The 15,357-nt window shown below is 40.9% G+C and overlaps 1 protein-coding gene across 7 annotated transcripts in view; it reads left to right on the top strand.

Moving 5' to 3' along the window:
- The window catches only part of RTN4 (reticulon 4), a 74,888-nt gene that overhangs the window by 32,537 nt on the left and 26,994 nt on the right, over nucleotides 1-15,357 (top strand). For 4 of the 7 annotated variants that reach the window (XR_012633551.1, XM_074904655.1, XM_074904894.1 and 1 more), the window contains 2 exons: nucleotides 11,609-11,665; nucleotides 12,513-14,954. The exons of 1 other annotated variant lie outside the window; for it this stretch is intronic. Coding sequence is in view for 5 of the 6 variants with exons in the window: in XM_074904655.1 (XP_074760756.1) it covers nucleotides 11,609-11,665; nucleotides 12,513-14,954 (2,499 nt within the window). In the remaining variant the exon portion in view is untranslated. Of the gene's footprint in view, nucleotides 1-3,314; nucleotides 3,351-11,608; nucleotides 11,666-12,512; nucleotides 14,955-15,357 lie in introns of all 7 variants that reach the window. 2 more of the 7 variants (XM_074904798.1, XM_074904992.1) reach the window with 2 other exon arrangements.

Below are 15,357 nucleotides of genomic sequence, written 5' to 3'. Positions count from 1 at the left end.
TTTTTTTTCCTTCAGCATGACTTGGAAAAAATACAGCTGTCCTTGAACACTACGTCTGGTGACTTCCATTTGCACCCTTCATTTATTAAAATATGTTCCCACTGATCTTCAGTGTTTCTTTGAGGTGCCAAGACCCTTTCTCTTCCCAAGTGTTGTCAGTAATGCTGTAAGGGAGGTGGTCACAACCTGGGTATATCAAAGGTAGAATGTGATATTTCTTTTCCTGTTACACAGTTTCCATTATAGTGATATATGGGGAGGAGAATAACCAGCAGTTTGACTGGTGTAGTATAAAGCCAGTATCTTCACGTTGGTATTTTATGTTCCCATCTAGGTGAGTTCAACAAGGATAGTTTTCTTTATTGTCATGGGCATGTGCAATGTCTAGCACAGTGGGGTCTGCTTCTGTAATTGAGCTGGCACAAGAGTCTCTAAAGCCAAACAGCTATTCTGTTAACCAGAAGTATGTGCAAGCGTAATCCTGCCAAGTTTGACAGTCTGTTTGCTTCGTGTGTGTATCCTTTGACTTGCTTTTCAGGATAAAACCACACAGGTTCCACCTACTGTGTAACAGTGTAGCCCTCAGGGAAGTTTTGAATTGGGTTGAGAGTTGAACTCCTTGGACCTGAACTCTTCCAAACCACAAGTTTGGAGACAGCGAAGAACGGCTGTTTTGCCCTTTTTTCCCTTCCCCCCTATCTGTATTTCAGTTTGCAGCATGTCTACAGTGATGCTATCTTGTCCACTCTGTTGCATCACCACTGGTGAGCATTGAGCTTCTTATCTCCTAGATAGCCACCACCAGCAGCACTTCTGTAATATAAGGGCAACATTTAAACCTCCCGGTCAGTGGTTTTCTCCTGTTGACTGGTACAAAATTGCCAGGAAAGTGTTGGGTCCTTTTGCAACAGCTGATCTATAGATGGGTTAGAAGTGAGTGGTTGTTGGAATATAAAGGCCTCGTGTCAAGAGTCTCAGACTTTGCAGCTCACAAGGAGACAAGATGGGGTTGTTGGCAATTAGTATGGTGAAAAGGCAATCTTAAAATAGATCTTTTATAGGAAAAATGTGATTTCTACTTGGCTTGCTGATGCATGCTGTGTTATTTCGGTAATTTGCGATGCACTTTTCTAGTATAACTTTGTGGTTGGTGTATTGTGAGGGTGATGTTTTCACTTTTCCTTCCTCCATTGCCCAGGGTGGGGAGCATGAGGATTTTGGAGAGCACTCAGTTTGGGAGCCTGGCTACAGAGCAGAAAGCATATAGGTGTCCTCTAACCCCAGGGACCAATTTTCCCATGCTGTTGGAATTCTGTGGGGCTTTGCTGCTTGCCACCTGGTTTTGAGGGAGCTTAGTGGCTTGGACTGCTCGTTTCAGTGTCCATTTTGCCCCACCCAACTGCTTGGTGGCTCTCATCAGATTGCTCTGGCCTTTGTGTGCTGGGAAGGTATTAGAATAACAAAGGGCAGTTAACCTACAATTTGAGTTATGTCTTGGTGTGCTTGAGTTATGTTTCTTTGTTTTCTGTTAGTATTTTGAATGAAATAAGCATCTTTTTTTTTTTTTTTTGAGCTGGTATGTTACTATAGTAACAATGAAACTCAGATATAAAAATTAGCAATGCACAGTTCAGTCTGAAAATGTCCTATGGGTTCTAGATATTTTCTAAGCAAGGAAATAGTTCTTGGTCTTTTGCTGGCTAAAAAATGTAAAGCAGCGTGTAGCTTACAGATGAATTGTCCTGAGATGTGCAGAAAAGCTTATACGTGAAGTATGAGGAAAATTGTGTAAGTATCAAGTTGCATTAGAAACAAAAGAAAAAAAGCTATTATTGCCAAATAAAAAATAGCGAATGGTGAGACCCAAGTAGAACAGTTGAGTATGTTTTCATGTGGTTTTTTTCAATTTCTTGGTTTATGATCTAAAATAGAAATTACTCCTGTTGCTTTGAAAACACCATATAATGATTTCTACTTTTTTGAGTTTTTAGGGCACCACAGTAGAGCTAGCACTGAGATCACTGGGCTCCAGCTTTACAACATACGCTTGGTGGATAGCTTTTTTAGCTGCTTTTTCCATCAATAAGAACTATTATAATAGCAATAAAGTAATGGCCTTATTAATATTCACAAAGTCTGAGAAAATCAAATTATCTCGGTAGAATGTTTTTATCTTTCAGGTGGAAATAATCAATCTGCTGTTAACTGTAGCTGTCAAAATATGAAGATTTTAAGTTAGAGTTGTTTTTAAATTGCTGCTTTTCCCCATGGTTGTCAATGGGTTTGTTCTCATTTATTGCTTTCTGATGTATAAAGAAAGAATACTTTTATTACACCCACCCACCCACACACACACCCCCCGGAAATTGTAGGAATACCAGTTTGACCCTCCTGGATTTTGCTGGAAGGCTTGCTTTGTGTCTTAGCTATGTACTGTGAACTTGCAGCCTTTTAATGATCAGAGCAATCGTGTCATCAACTCCATGGGCTAGGAAGAATATGTTAATTAAGGTGTCTTGAAATACAACACAAGACTGAGATAAATATAAACTTTCCTGCTGCCAATTAAGTGTTCTCTGTCTAATAGATGTCATTGGTCTGATGTCAAAAATCCTACTTATCCAGCCATTACTGGTTTGTGGCAGTTTCTCTTGAACTCTGCTATTCCCTCTTTTCTGACAGAAGGTAAAATTCCTCAATGCCTGTCCTTCTCGGTCCTTTGTGTGTGACAAGGAAATGACTGCCAAGTAAAACAGATGAAAGAGCATGTGCAAGGCCGTCAAAAGCAGGTTGTAGCTGCACAACTGAAAGGAACGAGCAAGATCTGGAGGAAGTAGAAAAATGTTATGTGGTAGTGGTGGAAGAAAGGTTGCTTCTTCCTTGGTCTTCAGCCAGGTCTTCCAAGTATTCTGCCTTCAGCTTGAGAAACGCTGTTCAAAGGACAAAGGGATGAATTTCCAGTGTGTTAAAAACCCAAGTATTCTTTAAAAGATCACATAGATACGAAACCCAGTTTTTCCATGTATGTGAATTGTGTCTAAGGGACAAAAATCTGAAGTGGATAGCTAAAACCTGATCAAAATCTATTGCAACCTAGGAGGGGCAGTGCTGCTTGATATCTGATCCTCTTTGTTGACAAGGAGGATGCCAGGACAGTGCTTGTAATCTTCACACTGCTTTATTATCCATTCCGTTAAAAGATATTCGTACACAAATGCTAATGGCTATAATGACTCCTCTAATGAATGTCCATGTTCTTTTTCCTTCTTTTGAGATGAAGGTATCTTATGCATCAATTTGTTTTTATTTTACAGACTACAAGCTCTTATGTCAGTGGCTTGTCACACAAGGTAATGTGTTGGGAATAGATGCTAAAAGAAATCAGTAGCATCTCTCCTCCAGTCTTGAAAGATTAATTTAGCTAATAAGGATATTCTTCTGCAATGATAAAGTTGCTAATCTAAATACTGCTTAATTTGTTTAATTGTGGGGAAAGCAGGGAAAAATTCCATCTGTACAGATTGGTAAAAGGGAATCTTATGATTGGTATAATCTCCAAAATTAAATTGGATAATGCCTGCATAATGATAGGATTTGCTTGGCTCTTTAGACCTCCTGCCTTTGAATAAGTTCTGGTGTAATTATTGTATTTTTCTGCTTTGTGGCACTGCCAGAACCCGAGTTTCTGTCTGTAGCTTCAACATATGGTTAAAGAGTCTGAGTCCTAAGGAAGAGTTACAAAATAACTGCTCTAAAAACTAAGTATCTCTTCGGTTACAAATATTGCCAAAGACTGAATACTTACCTTTAAAACCAGGTGTAGCTGGACACATATGTTTGCACTTGGCTAGATTGTTTCTTTCTGATTCTTTCTTTTTAATTAAATACATAAAAATACTTTGGTGAGTGTATATGCTGGATCTGTGAATGTTCATATCTGAGATTATTTAATAGTGAAACTTAGAATGAATATAATTGTGATTTACATATTAAATATAGTTGCGATTGTGAAGCCATCAGAGATGGGCTGTGAACAGTTGAAGTTGATTATTGTGGCCACCTGACTTCAATAAAGGCATTTACCTGCCACCTGATGCTAACTGTGTAAAAAGGCAGAATTGATGTGATAAGGTCAGTTGATACACTTGGGGGAGGAAGGCACAGGCTGTCAGTGCACAGTTAATCTCTGTAGCACTTCTTGTGTCTTAGTTGTTTGTTCTGGAGCTTAGTTTATGCTCAGAAGCCAAATAGTTTATCTTTGTTCTTCAGAGGATTTAACTGCCCTCACAGTGAGCCGCTGTGGATTGCCTGTCTGTGATAGGTATGTGCATCCAGTTTCTGAGAATTCCTTGTTATAGTTAGTATGAGGATAATGAAAAGTTTCTTTGGAGCCGACCTATGTGACTTTTCTCTTTGGTTGTTTACTTTTAATACCAAAATGTGCCAGATAAAATTCTGTTCCTGCTCTGAGGAGATACAGTGACGCTTGTGGAGGAGGGACTTTTAATGAGAGTGGCATTATGGACCCATCCTCTGGAATGCTGTTTGGATCCTGTGTTATTGATCAAAATGTTTGCTTGTGAGCGTGAGGCATGGCTGGCAGTTGTGTCTGCAGTATTTCATGGCCTTTGAAATGACCCTTGGAGCGGATATTTGCTTTGTCAATCTGGGAATTGTCATGGAAAGAATTGTGACAGAGTCAGAATTAATGTATTTTCCTTGTTCATCCATTCTTTGGTTGGCAGTTGGGTCTTGCAGGGGAATGAATGATACTGCCTGTCTTGCTTCTCACTCTATAGCTGATCAGAAGAAGATAAAACGGTGTGTACTTGCCTCTGTCATTGTATGCTCTACAGTATCTGCATTGCTGGGCAACTTGCCTCAAATGTCATTTTTCCAAAAGAGGAGAAGTTGCTGCAAGTTAGACCGTGTAAATATGATATTGGAAAAAAACCCAAAAACCTTGTTTGAACCAGTTTGGTTATAGATTTCTGCTTAGACCATAAGGAAACACTTGCTTCTTCCTGGAGACTTGTTTCCATAAACAGAATATTTAAAGCAGCAAGTATTGTTGGAAATGCTTGTTTTGAACTTCTTTATTTCAAATAATGTGAAATATCTCCTGTGCAATATAGTGCAACTCAGTTTGCAAGTGATGTATCATACCACTTAGCAGTAATTTTCATGGTAACCTGAGATCACCTGCAGCTGCCCTTGTTAACAATCAAAACTGTTGGATCCTTTTCTGATCCGAGCTGTGATACCCTTGAGAAGTTAAAGACAGAGCTCCTTTCTTGATTTAATCATTTAGTAATCTCCATCTTGTAGCAGCTTGGATACTTTCCTCAAAGGTTTCCAAGTAGTTTACAGTCTGAGTTTCCTAAACTGGAAACTTCTTTTTATTAACTTACACCTATCACTGAAAAGAGACAAATGAGAAAAACTCAGTTGCTTGCTGTGGCTCTGCAGGTTTATCTAATGATTTGAAAAGACGGTGTTAATGTTCTTTATCTGGAATCCCTTAAATATTTGGTGAAATGCCATATTTAGAACAACTGCATCATAACAGGAGATGATTTAAATGGAATTTTTGTAGGCAGCTGCATGTCTCAGGAAATTCTTGTGAAGTTGTGTGACCTTGTTTACTCTGCAGTAGGACATTAGGCATCCAAGAATTGGACTCTCCTTGAAATAATTTAACTTTTAAATGGCCAGCTATGTTGTCTTAGACTTCATTCCAAGAGGTAACAATTTACTCATAATAATTTGCTATTAACACACAGAGAAGTAGAAACCCCCCCAAACCATCGTAGTTCTTCCCTATGGTTATGAAGCCTGAAGGGTACTCCACTGGTCTCCAAAAGCCTTTTGAGGTAGTTCTTGGATTTGTAAAAGAGTAAAACTTCATGGTACTATTAGATATGTCTGTTTTACTTAGATAATGGCTGGAGATTAGAAATGCTGTTCAGGGCAGTCTTCACTGTGACAAATTAACAACTTGGTGCATTGAAGAAGCAGACAATTTCTCTTTCATATCTGCCCTAAAGGGTTTGCTGCAAATGTAACTTTTATACTACATGTGAGTCATGTCACAGATGCCATTCCTTTGACTATTAATTTTACCCTTTTTTTTTTGTTTGTTTGTTTTGTTTTACCTTTTGTTAAATATTTGTGTTAACAAGAGAGGGCCATCAGAATCAATGTCCCCTTGTGGTAGACAAAAGCAGTACCAGTCTTGTTAATTAGCCATTTTGCTCATTTTCTAAACACGCAAATGTGAAGTGGATTCTCAAAAACTTTATTCTTGCCAACTGCTCCTTTTAAGAATAGCATATATTTTCCAGCAAACTAATATAGGAAATGTTTTTTATTTTCTGAAGACTGAAACTGTCATCTAGTAGCCCAGTACAGTTTCTTACTGAATTTGTGCATCAGGATGAAGTTTACTCAGTGTTAATATGTAGAAAATACCTTTTTATTTTTTTCTTGATTATGAGCTAATACATAAAAATAAGGAGAATATCAGAAGGATAAACCTACCTTAGCCCAGACCTGCAGGTGATGCTTGGAAGGAGTCACAGGTGAGAGCAGATGGAAGGGTACATTAGTTACCCAAAATTCAGCCACGAGGGATAGAACATGTTCTTGCTGAGTTCTTACTTTCTGTGACTAGACTGAAGTCCTCTGGTTTGTGTTGGCAAGTATGTTGGGGTCGGGGGGTGGACAGGCAGGTTTTTTCATAAACTGTTTTTGTTGAAATTGATGTTTTGCAACTTTTTAATTTTAAACCTCTTTTCTGGAAATATTTGCAGCTACCTTCACTTTATCTTTCTTAGTTGTCTGGTAAATTTGTCTCCATTTATTTCTCTGCTTTTTATCCAAAATTTTGATATTAAATTTCAAGTTTTATGCTGGTCATTTCAGTATCTTGTAACAACACCAGTTTGTGAGCAATCAGCAAAAATTAAAACGAGAGTTTAAAATGACACTGCTTTGTCATGCTGATGGCAGGGGTTTTTTTGTTTGTTTTTTTTTTTAATTGAAATCTGTTTCTTGGTGGTGGTGCTTTGTTTTAGCTGAAATCATAATACCCAAGTTATAAAGTATAAGAGCTCATGGAAGGAGAAAACTACAGGGTTGTTCGTGGCTGCTTTATTAGGAAATACTTAATTTGCAAAAGCCAAGGTAAGGTTTGCAGGATGTTTTTGGTTAAAAATGGGAATGTAATCGGAATGAATCACTTGGTGCATCACTTCATTCTGTTGTTCCTTAAATGCTTTTTGTATCACGTTAGAGGGATATTTAAAAAAAACCAGCAAAGCCAGAGGAAACTGTTAACTTCCTCTCCTGTTAGGCAAACAGCAGCCATGCAGTCACTGGTTTGGTGGTGTGTGGGTGTATGTGTTTGAATACAGTATTTGCATTTTACGGAATGCTACTAAATCACCTGGTTGAGTCTGTCTCTAAGGTTCTCTTAAAAACTGCCAGTTGGACTACTTGAGTCACTGTTATAAAGCAGCACCATTTACAGGTAGGAGGTCTGTCTTTCTCTTAGCTGTAATGCTGAAGGTAGGTTCCTAACCTGCCTCATTATGGATTTTTGGCACATAAAATTGGGAGTGAAGACTTGTCTCCTGGAGATTGTGTTCATTTTGAGGTCTTATTCTTCTGTAATTCACGAAACAGTCTATCTTCTGATGGAAACAGTAATTGAGCCATTCATCTTACTGAAATAATTTTTTTTGCTGTGATTTGTAAAAACTGAGGACTTCTTCATTTAGATTTTCTTTTTATCTTTGGGTGAAGCTTTGCTGTAGTGAAGGCCTACTTTGTAGTTCGAGAAAGAAGTTTTGAATATGTACCTTTACTTGAAAATAGATTTGCTTAGAGCTTGATGTATTCTGAAATTTGTTTACTTAATTCTAGTAGCAGTGTACTTCTACTTTCTTTGTTTGAATCTAATTTCTGCCACTGATATGCAAATAGGAAAAGCCATCCTCAGCGGTAGGTCTGTCCTTCTCAGGCTTCTTTTACAAATGAAGTTATTCCACTGAACGTAGTACTTTATTACAGAAGTTACTGCATTTGTTGTCAGGTGGTAGCAGTGCTACCACTTGAGCAGTGGGAAGAGGCAGCCAGTTCTGCAGGCATTGGCTCAAGTGTCTTCCACTCTCCTGGTGCAATGCCTTTGTGCTGGGCGGTCTTGCTGCATGTCAGGTGACAGGCTGGTAGATGCTGCATTTTCTTTCCTCTTGTCTACCAAAGCACCACGGAGTTCTGTTTCTGAAAGGTTTCTGCCTCCAACATTGGAGGCAAGGATTCTTCTGTGCCATGCAGAAGGATTCTTCACCACATCATTTGAATTACAATCTGAAAAGAATGATTGGTTCAGTTAGCAATCCTGCTGATGTGGGAGTTGTAGAGGTCCTATTCTGTTCTTCCTACTTGCCTGGAGGTGTTAGAGGGCCCACAGCAGGAAAAAGTCCTTGGATCTTCTTCCTTTCAGCAGGAGAAAAAGCCGTTCTGCTGTGGGTGGAGGGAAAGTGGGTGGTTCTCCTTGGCCGCTTAGGAAATACTGCTTTTATGTAATCACTTCTCATACTCCAACTATGTGTGGAAAATAAGGTTTGGGTGTGGGCACAATACCCTTCCATTAAGAGAACCTGGGAGCTCACTGGCACAGCTACTGTATGTTTCTGTGTTGAGTAAAAGGAAGCCAAACCTGAGAAGGAGTTTGTGCATTGTGCTGTCTTAATGGAGCACTGAAAAATCAGTGTCTGTGCTCCTAAAACCAGGGATCCTCACCAGAAACTGAAACCTCTGTTTCTGGGGCTGGCAAGTATTAAAAAAGAACTTAAGTCTAAAACTTTTGGTAGAGATTGCAGTTGCTCTTTGGATACGGAGTGTAGTGCCCCTTCAGGGACTTGTGCATTTTCCTCTTTGCCTCTTTACCCCAGCAGACTAATTTTTTTTTTCCCCTCCTTTTATTTCCACATTTTCAGCACCTCCTCTCCATTGACTTGTTTGTGGTTTCCCTGTGAGTTCCTTTTCTGCTGGGTTGTCAGGGGTCTCTGTCTTCATGCTGCACAGTCGTGTCTCGCCGGACCCATCCTGCTTTCTCTCCCCTCTCCTCTGCTTCAGAGTGAAGACCCCTTCCAGCAAATAGAGGTTTTGCTGGTCTGGCGTGGCCGGCAGGAGGTGAGGGCATGTGGTTTCGGGGAAGGTGCAGGCTGAGGCAGGTGTGACTGGCCATATCACAGGTCCCTAGAGGCTTCAGACCTGGTGTGTGGGTGCAGTGCCCAAGGGGACTGTGCCACTGGCTGGTAAGATGAGCTGATGGGTGGACCTGCCTCAAGTGTGGAGTATGTGGACACTGGTGCTCCCTTTAACCAACAAGTGATGAGGTATTTCACATCCAGCATGCACGCTGAGGGACAGAGTTCTGCATCTGTGGTCAGAAGACGTTGCTTGCTCAGTCCATCTAGGCATAACGTTGAGAGAAGAGACGGCTGTGCTGCTGCTTGGTGCAAACCCTGAGGCTTGCTAGCCTAAAACTGAAAGCTCAGCTCTAACCCTTGATGTACCAGGCACACTAGAAACTGAAGAAAAGCCTCTGACGTTACTGCTTAAAAGCCTCATTTTGAAGAAGGCAGAGCAGCTGTCTGGACTGACAAGTCCCAAGCTGCAGTCTGACTGGAGCCCCTTGTTCCACTCTCCAAACCAGGTGACTGGCTAACGCTTGTCATGGGGCAGTGGCCTCCTGGTGAGTTGCCTGCTGGCTGCAGAGATCCCTGAGAGCAAGGGCATGCCGAGTCCAGCATTTCCTCAACTAAAGGTGATGCTTGGCAGTGTATGGCAGCAGCGCTGCCACTCGGTGTCACGTGTAGAGCAGTTGGCCTCCAGTGTGGTTTCTGTCCTTAAACCCTTTTGCCACCACTGAAGTGTAACACTGCTTTAATGTGTTCTAAATTTGGAATTGAGGTTTCTCTCTGTGTGGTCCTTAATAGGAAAATGTAATTTCTAGAAAACCGAACAGAAATCCCTTTGGCCTGGCAGGAATTGAGGAAGCTTCTAAATATTGAGTCCTACACTGCGACTGTATTACTCTGTTTTCTAATGGTTTTGCTGTATTTTGTGAATCGTAAACATCACTTGAAGATAAGTGTTCTGTGAAACAAAACCAACCCACTGTATATTGTAACAGGAACTGTAGGTCGTGAGGAGACTTGATTTTTGGAAAACTGCTGGTGGGATGAACTTCAGTGAGCCAGACAGGTCACGAGTATCTTCAAGTGGCACTGCTTGTGCCAGAAGGTCATGGTTCTATGCCAAAACAAAAATGACCTTAATGCTTTGCTTTGCTGGATTATTAGGTGTGAACTGCTGGGTCTACCATATTTCTCACTTTTTGCCTTTCATAATTTAAAATCAATTGTTTTTTATATTTCTTTTAATTTAAAAAAAAGTTATTTTTCAGTACTTGATTTTGCCCAGGCACATAACAAAACTGAAGACTGTTGATGTCTGTCCTAGAAAATCTAATCAAAACGCTTTAATACAATTTTGTGCTCTGCTAATAAAATCAATGTAAATGGCAAATATTTTTTAATGGCCTTAATTTGAAAACTTTGTGCACTCTTTAGAATGAAATATGTTTACCCAAATATTATTATAAACCTAATGCCAATAGGCCACGATGAACCTGGGAAAAATAACTGCTGCTGGCACAGAAATGCAGAGAAGGACTGGTTTTGATTTGCCTGGCTCCTAATGATGGCTGATATTGCTGTTTCTAGAGTGGTTTTTGATTAAATGCTTCATGCAGCTTAGTGGAATGTCATAGTTGTATGCTTTTACTTCCGCTAATGTGTGATATGTAGCTCTGGGATCGTCCTGCTTCTCACCATTGTGCATTAGTGAAGGAGGGTGTCTTCCTTAGAAGAGTGTCCTTCTATTTCCGTAGTTCTTTGGGTCATGCTAAAGAATGCTTTAAAATGCTTTTATTTGGAAGCTTGTCCGTACTAAAACACAACAAAAATAGTCAAGACACAAACGTAGAGCCAATAGTACAGTGGTTTACTGTTACCAGTTTGACCACTGTTGGCATGCCTGATCAGTGCTCTCTTTGTGGGGAGCATCAAAGCTTACTTGAGTCACTTTTTTTTCACAATTTTTGGTTGAGTCTCCTTATGGCTGCTGTTCTCGTACAAGTTAGTCGCTGTTAGTCTGACAGAGTAAGCTGATGAAGGATAGTGTGTCATTGTCAATGGCGGGTGTTTTTTCTCGTGCTAGAGACAGGGTGGATGCTTGGTACTGCGCAAGTTTTGAAAATTAAAGAGAAGCTACTGTGGTGGATCTTACCTGAAGACTGGTGGCTGGCTTGGAGGGTGGAGATCCCTCAGTTGCTTCAGGAAAGATCTCACTGTAAATGGAGAAATCTGAGCATTCTCTCCCAAATTACACAGCTTCTATCTAGTTCTGTGTTTCTCTGTGGGTGTAGATGTTGGCTATGGATCTGTTTGATTTACTGGGAACTGACCACTTGTGTGCTTTCTGCCCTCTTCAACCTAGCCTTTATTTCTGCTGAGGTTATTTGTTTGTTTTTCAGATGAGACCCTTTTTGCTCTTCCTGCTACATCTACGCCTCTGATGCACTCCTCTGCAGGCAAGTTCTTTCTGCTCACCTTTGTCTGAATACATCCTGCATTTCTGATCTGATCTCATTAACCCTTTCCAATTAGTCTGCCTTTACTAAGAAAAGTCAGCATGGGTCCAAGAATAGCCTCTATCACATTCTTCAGTTTTGACTTTTCAGCTGATCTGTTGAAGATTTTAATATGTATTCATTGCTTTACTTGGTAACTGTTTTACAAACAAGCTACAGCCATCTGTGAATTCTTGGACCCTTGATATAGGAGAGAAGTTGATACTATTAACAGGTTAACACATCAAAGCATAGTTGCTTGACTGATTTAGCAGAAAGATTTAATCCACAGTAACTTTCTGCAGTATTTTATAGAAGTAAAATTTGTACCTGCAATATTTATTTAGTGTTTTTTGTTAACTATGCTGTCAGCTAAATTCCCATTAAAAAAAAAGTGTGAAAAAAGATTTTTTTTTTTACTGGCATGCACGTTTGTGCATTCCTTTATGCACAAGCATACACACGTCCCTGCTCTCTCCCCTTGCCACCCCACCCTCCCTCTCTCACTTTGTTAATATTGTCTGCTGTACTTGGATGCTCTGTACTTGTCTGGCATCTTCAGCTTTACTGTGACCTTTGCGCTGCATAAAGTTGCTGCTTCTCTAGCCTCTTGCCTGCTTCTCTGCCAGAAGAGGTGAAATAGAATAGTATACTTTAACTGATGCTTTGTTTTAATGGCTAATAGTATGTATGATAGAACTGGGAAGAGCCTCTTAATAACTAACATCATGTGAACCTGTCGTGAAAGTTTGCATTGACTGTAAGAGCACTTGCATTCTCTAACTTTCCTTTCTGTCCACGGTCACAGAAGAAGTTATGGACTTGCAGGAGCAGCCAGGTAGCACTAAGTCGCTTGGTCAAGAAGATTTTACTGCAGTCCCGCTTGATACTGCTCCTTCTCTTCCCTCCTTCTCTCCTATCTCATCTGACCCCTTTAAAGAGCACGCAGCCTTTGGTACACTCTCAGATGAATTACCTGCAAGAGGCGTTAACAAAGAAAATGCGAGTGAGGTTTATAGAGAAACTATGGAAAAGGCAAGAAATCCATTTCTTGTAGAGGGAAATGAAAAGAACCTTTCAGAAACTAAGTACTCGGAACCCCCATTTGCTAAAGCAGAAGCAGCCATTTTATCTCCAGCTAAAGAAGAAACACAGCTAGAGGGCCCTAAAGAATTACCTAATCTGGAGAAAATGCCTGCAGAGCAGCTGAAAATCTCTCCAGAAACTCCTCAAGATTTGTTTGAGAAAAATAAGGAAGACCTCTTTTATAACAAATATGGACACGGTGACCAGGGTGAAAAAGGGGCACTGAAAAAAGACCCTCTTCAGAGGGAAGAATATGCAGACTTCAAACCATTCGAGCTGATTTGGGAAGTCAAAGGCACCAGTCACGGACTGAGCAGCGTGAGAGAGGATGTTGGAAGTAAGATAGATGCCAAACTAGAAAGCAGTTTAGGTGAGAAATACAGGGTAGATAAGCTGAATGTACAGGATTATGAAAGAGAGAGTGAAGGCAGCCCCGAAGATCGCTCTTTCCCAAGTACCCCAGAAGCTGTAAAAGAACCTTCGCAGACTTACATCACTTGTACTAAATTTGAATCCTCTGTAAGTCCCGATGGTAACAAAGTCAAATCTCTTTCTCCACTCGAGGAAGGCACTTCAGAAAATAGAACCGATGATGAGAAAAAAATTGCAGAAATGAAAGCTCAGATGAGCACAGAACAAGGTGATTTTAGCACTCTAGCAGTTGGTAAGCAGGAAGACCAGGAAGCTGACTATGCTAAAACAGAGAGTGTATCAACACTGCCATCTGACACTGCAGCAAATATGCCCGAAGGTCTCACTCCTGATCTAGTACAAGAAGCATATGAAAGCGAAATGCATGATGTGTCAGGTACTAAACTGGCTTACGAAACCAAGATTGATTTAGTTCAAACCTCCGAGTCAGTACAAGAGACTCTGAAACCCGTGGCACAACTCTGTCCCTCGTTTGAAGGGTCAGAAGCTGCCCCATCGCCAATATTGCCAGATATTGTTATGGAAGCCCCGCTGAGCACTGGGGCTGCTGGTGCAGAAGCATCTGCTGCGCAGCTCGAAGCTTCCCCGTTAGAAACGTTTATTCCTGCTGCTAATTATGAGAATGTAAAAGACGAGACTGAGAAACCTCCCTTATACCAAGAGGCAGTGAATGTACCGCTGACACAGGCCCAAGAAGCAAAAGAGGCGTTAGCCTTTAAAAAACCCGATCATGAGGGTAGCACCAGTCCGGAAGATCTAGAGACTCCATATATATCTATTGCATGTGACTTAATTAAGGAAACGAAGGTCTCTGGTGAACCTGCTGCTCCATCCTTTGCAGATTATTCCAAGACGCCAATAACAGAATGCATTTCTCGGGATGTACCTGATCACAAGGAGCTTGTTGAAAAACTATCCTCGCAGTTTGGGAAATCAGACTTGTTTAATAGCCAGCTGATACCTGACTTTGCTGAGAAGATGAATGAAGATCCGTCTCTCATCTTAAAGAGTAAATCAACTGAAAGTATTGTAACTGATGATGATGAACATGAGGAACGACTGGTGGATTCAGTGACTGCCCCAGGCAAGCCTTACCTGGAGTCTTTCCAACCCAAACTGGACTCTTCCAAAATGGTTGCTGCTTTGCCCACTGAGCCAACACCTCCTAAACCAGCCCAGGCAGAGAAGATCCCTGTTCAGATGGAAGAGCTGAATGCTGTGGCTTATGCAGCTGATGGATCTGTTGCTGCAGAACCAAAACTGGGAGAAGACAAAGCGCTCTCGCCCATGGAGTCTTCCCCAGTCACAGTGGAAGATTTTGTGATGTTAGCTTATCCCAAAGCTGCTCCTGAGTGGGCGGCAGAAGCTACTGACAGAGAAGTGATGCGCAGAGACGGAAGCGAAGAGGTCAGCAAGGCCATCCAAGGTGAGAAGAGGCCATTGCCTTGCTCAGAACTACCCTGTGATCTGTCTGTAAAGAATGTAGAAGTAAAAGCTGAGGAAGGTACTAATGCCTTGAAAAAGTCCTTGGAGGCTGTGGACAGAGAAGTGCCTGAAGTATCCATGATGTCCTTACCGGCCACAGATACCTCACCTTTATCTGCTGAAAAAGAGATAGTCAGTGTAGTAAAACCAGAAGCTTTTGAGAAGGAAGCTGAGCGAGAAGCTACTTCTGTTAAAGAAAAGGAAAAACCTACTGCTGTATTTTCAGCAAAGCTGAATAAATCTTCAGGTAATCTGTGCACGCTGTCTTGCAGTTCACTAATCTGCATAACTCTTTAGCTAAACTTAAGCATGTCATGACTCTTTTTAATAAAATCACTTCTTGTAAACTTCTCTATGTAGGCCGAGGGTAACAGAAAATGTTAGTGCCTGCACTTTGACTTTTTTCATATTTTGATTGCTTTAGTACTTTTTTTTTTTCTGTTTATCAGGGATGGACTCACTGTCTCCAGTTTTCTCCTTCAGTTCTCCTGCAGGTGATCTCTTGATACAGAAATAAATCACTACTCCCTGCAAGCTCCTCTGAGGCTGTCTACAGGCTGGGCATTAGGTGGCCTTCCAAACTTGTTCTTAATATGCGAGAGTAAGCCGAGGATGGTGTGTCAATCTGCTGTGTGTACAGGATTTGAAGA

The sequence above is a fragment of the Athene noctua genome, chromosome 1 (assembly GCF_965140245.1).
Source record: "Athene noctua chromosome 1, bAthNoc1.hap1.1, whole genome shotgun sequence".
In the NCBI taxonomy this organism is placed as follows: domain Eukaryota; kingdom Metazoa; phylum Chordata; class Aves; order Strigiformes; family Strigidae; genus Athene; species Athene noctua.
Note: the sequence above shows the minus strand (reverse complement) of the source record. Positions and strands in the feature narration are given on the sequence as shown.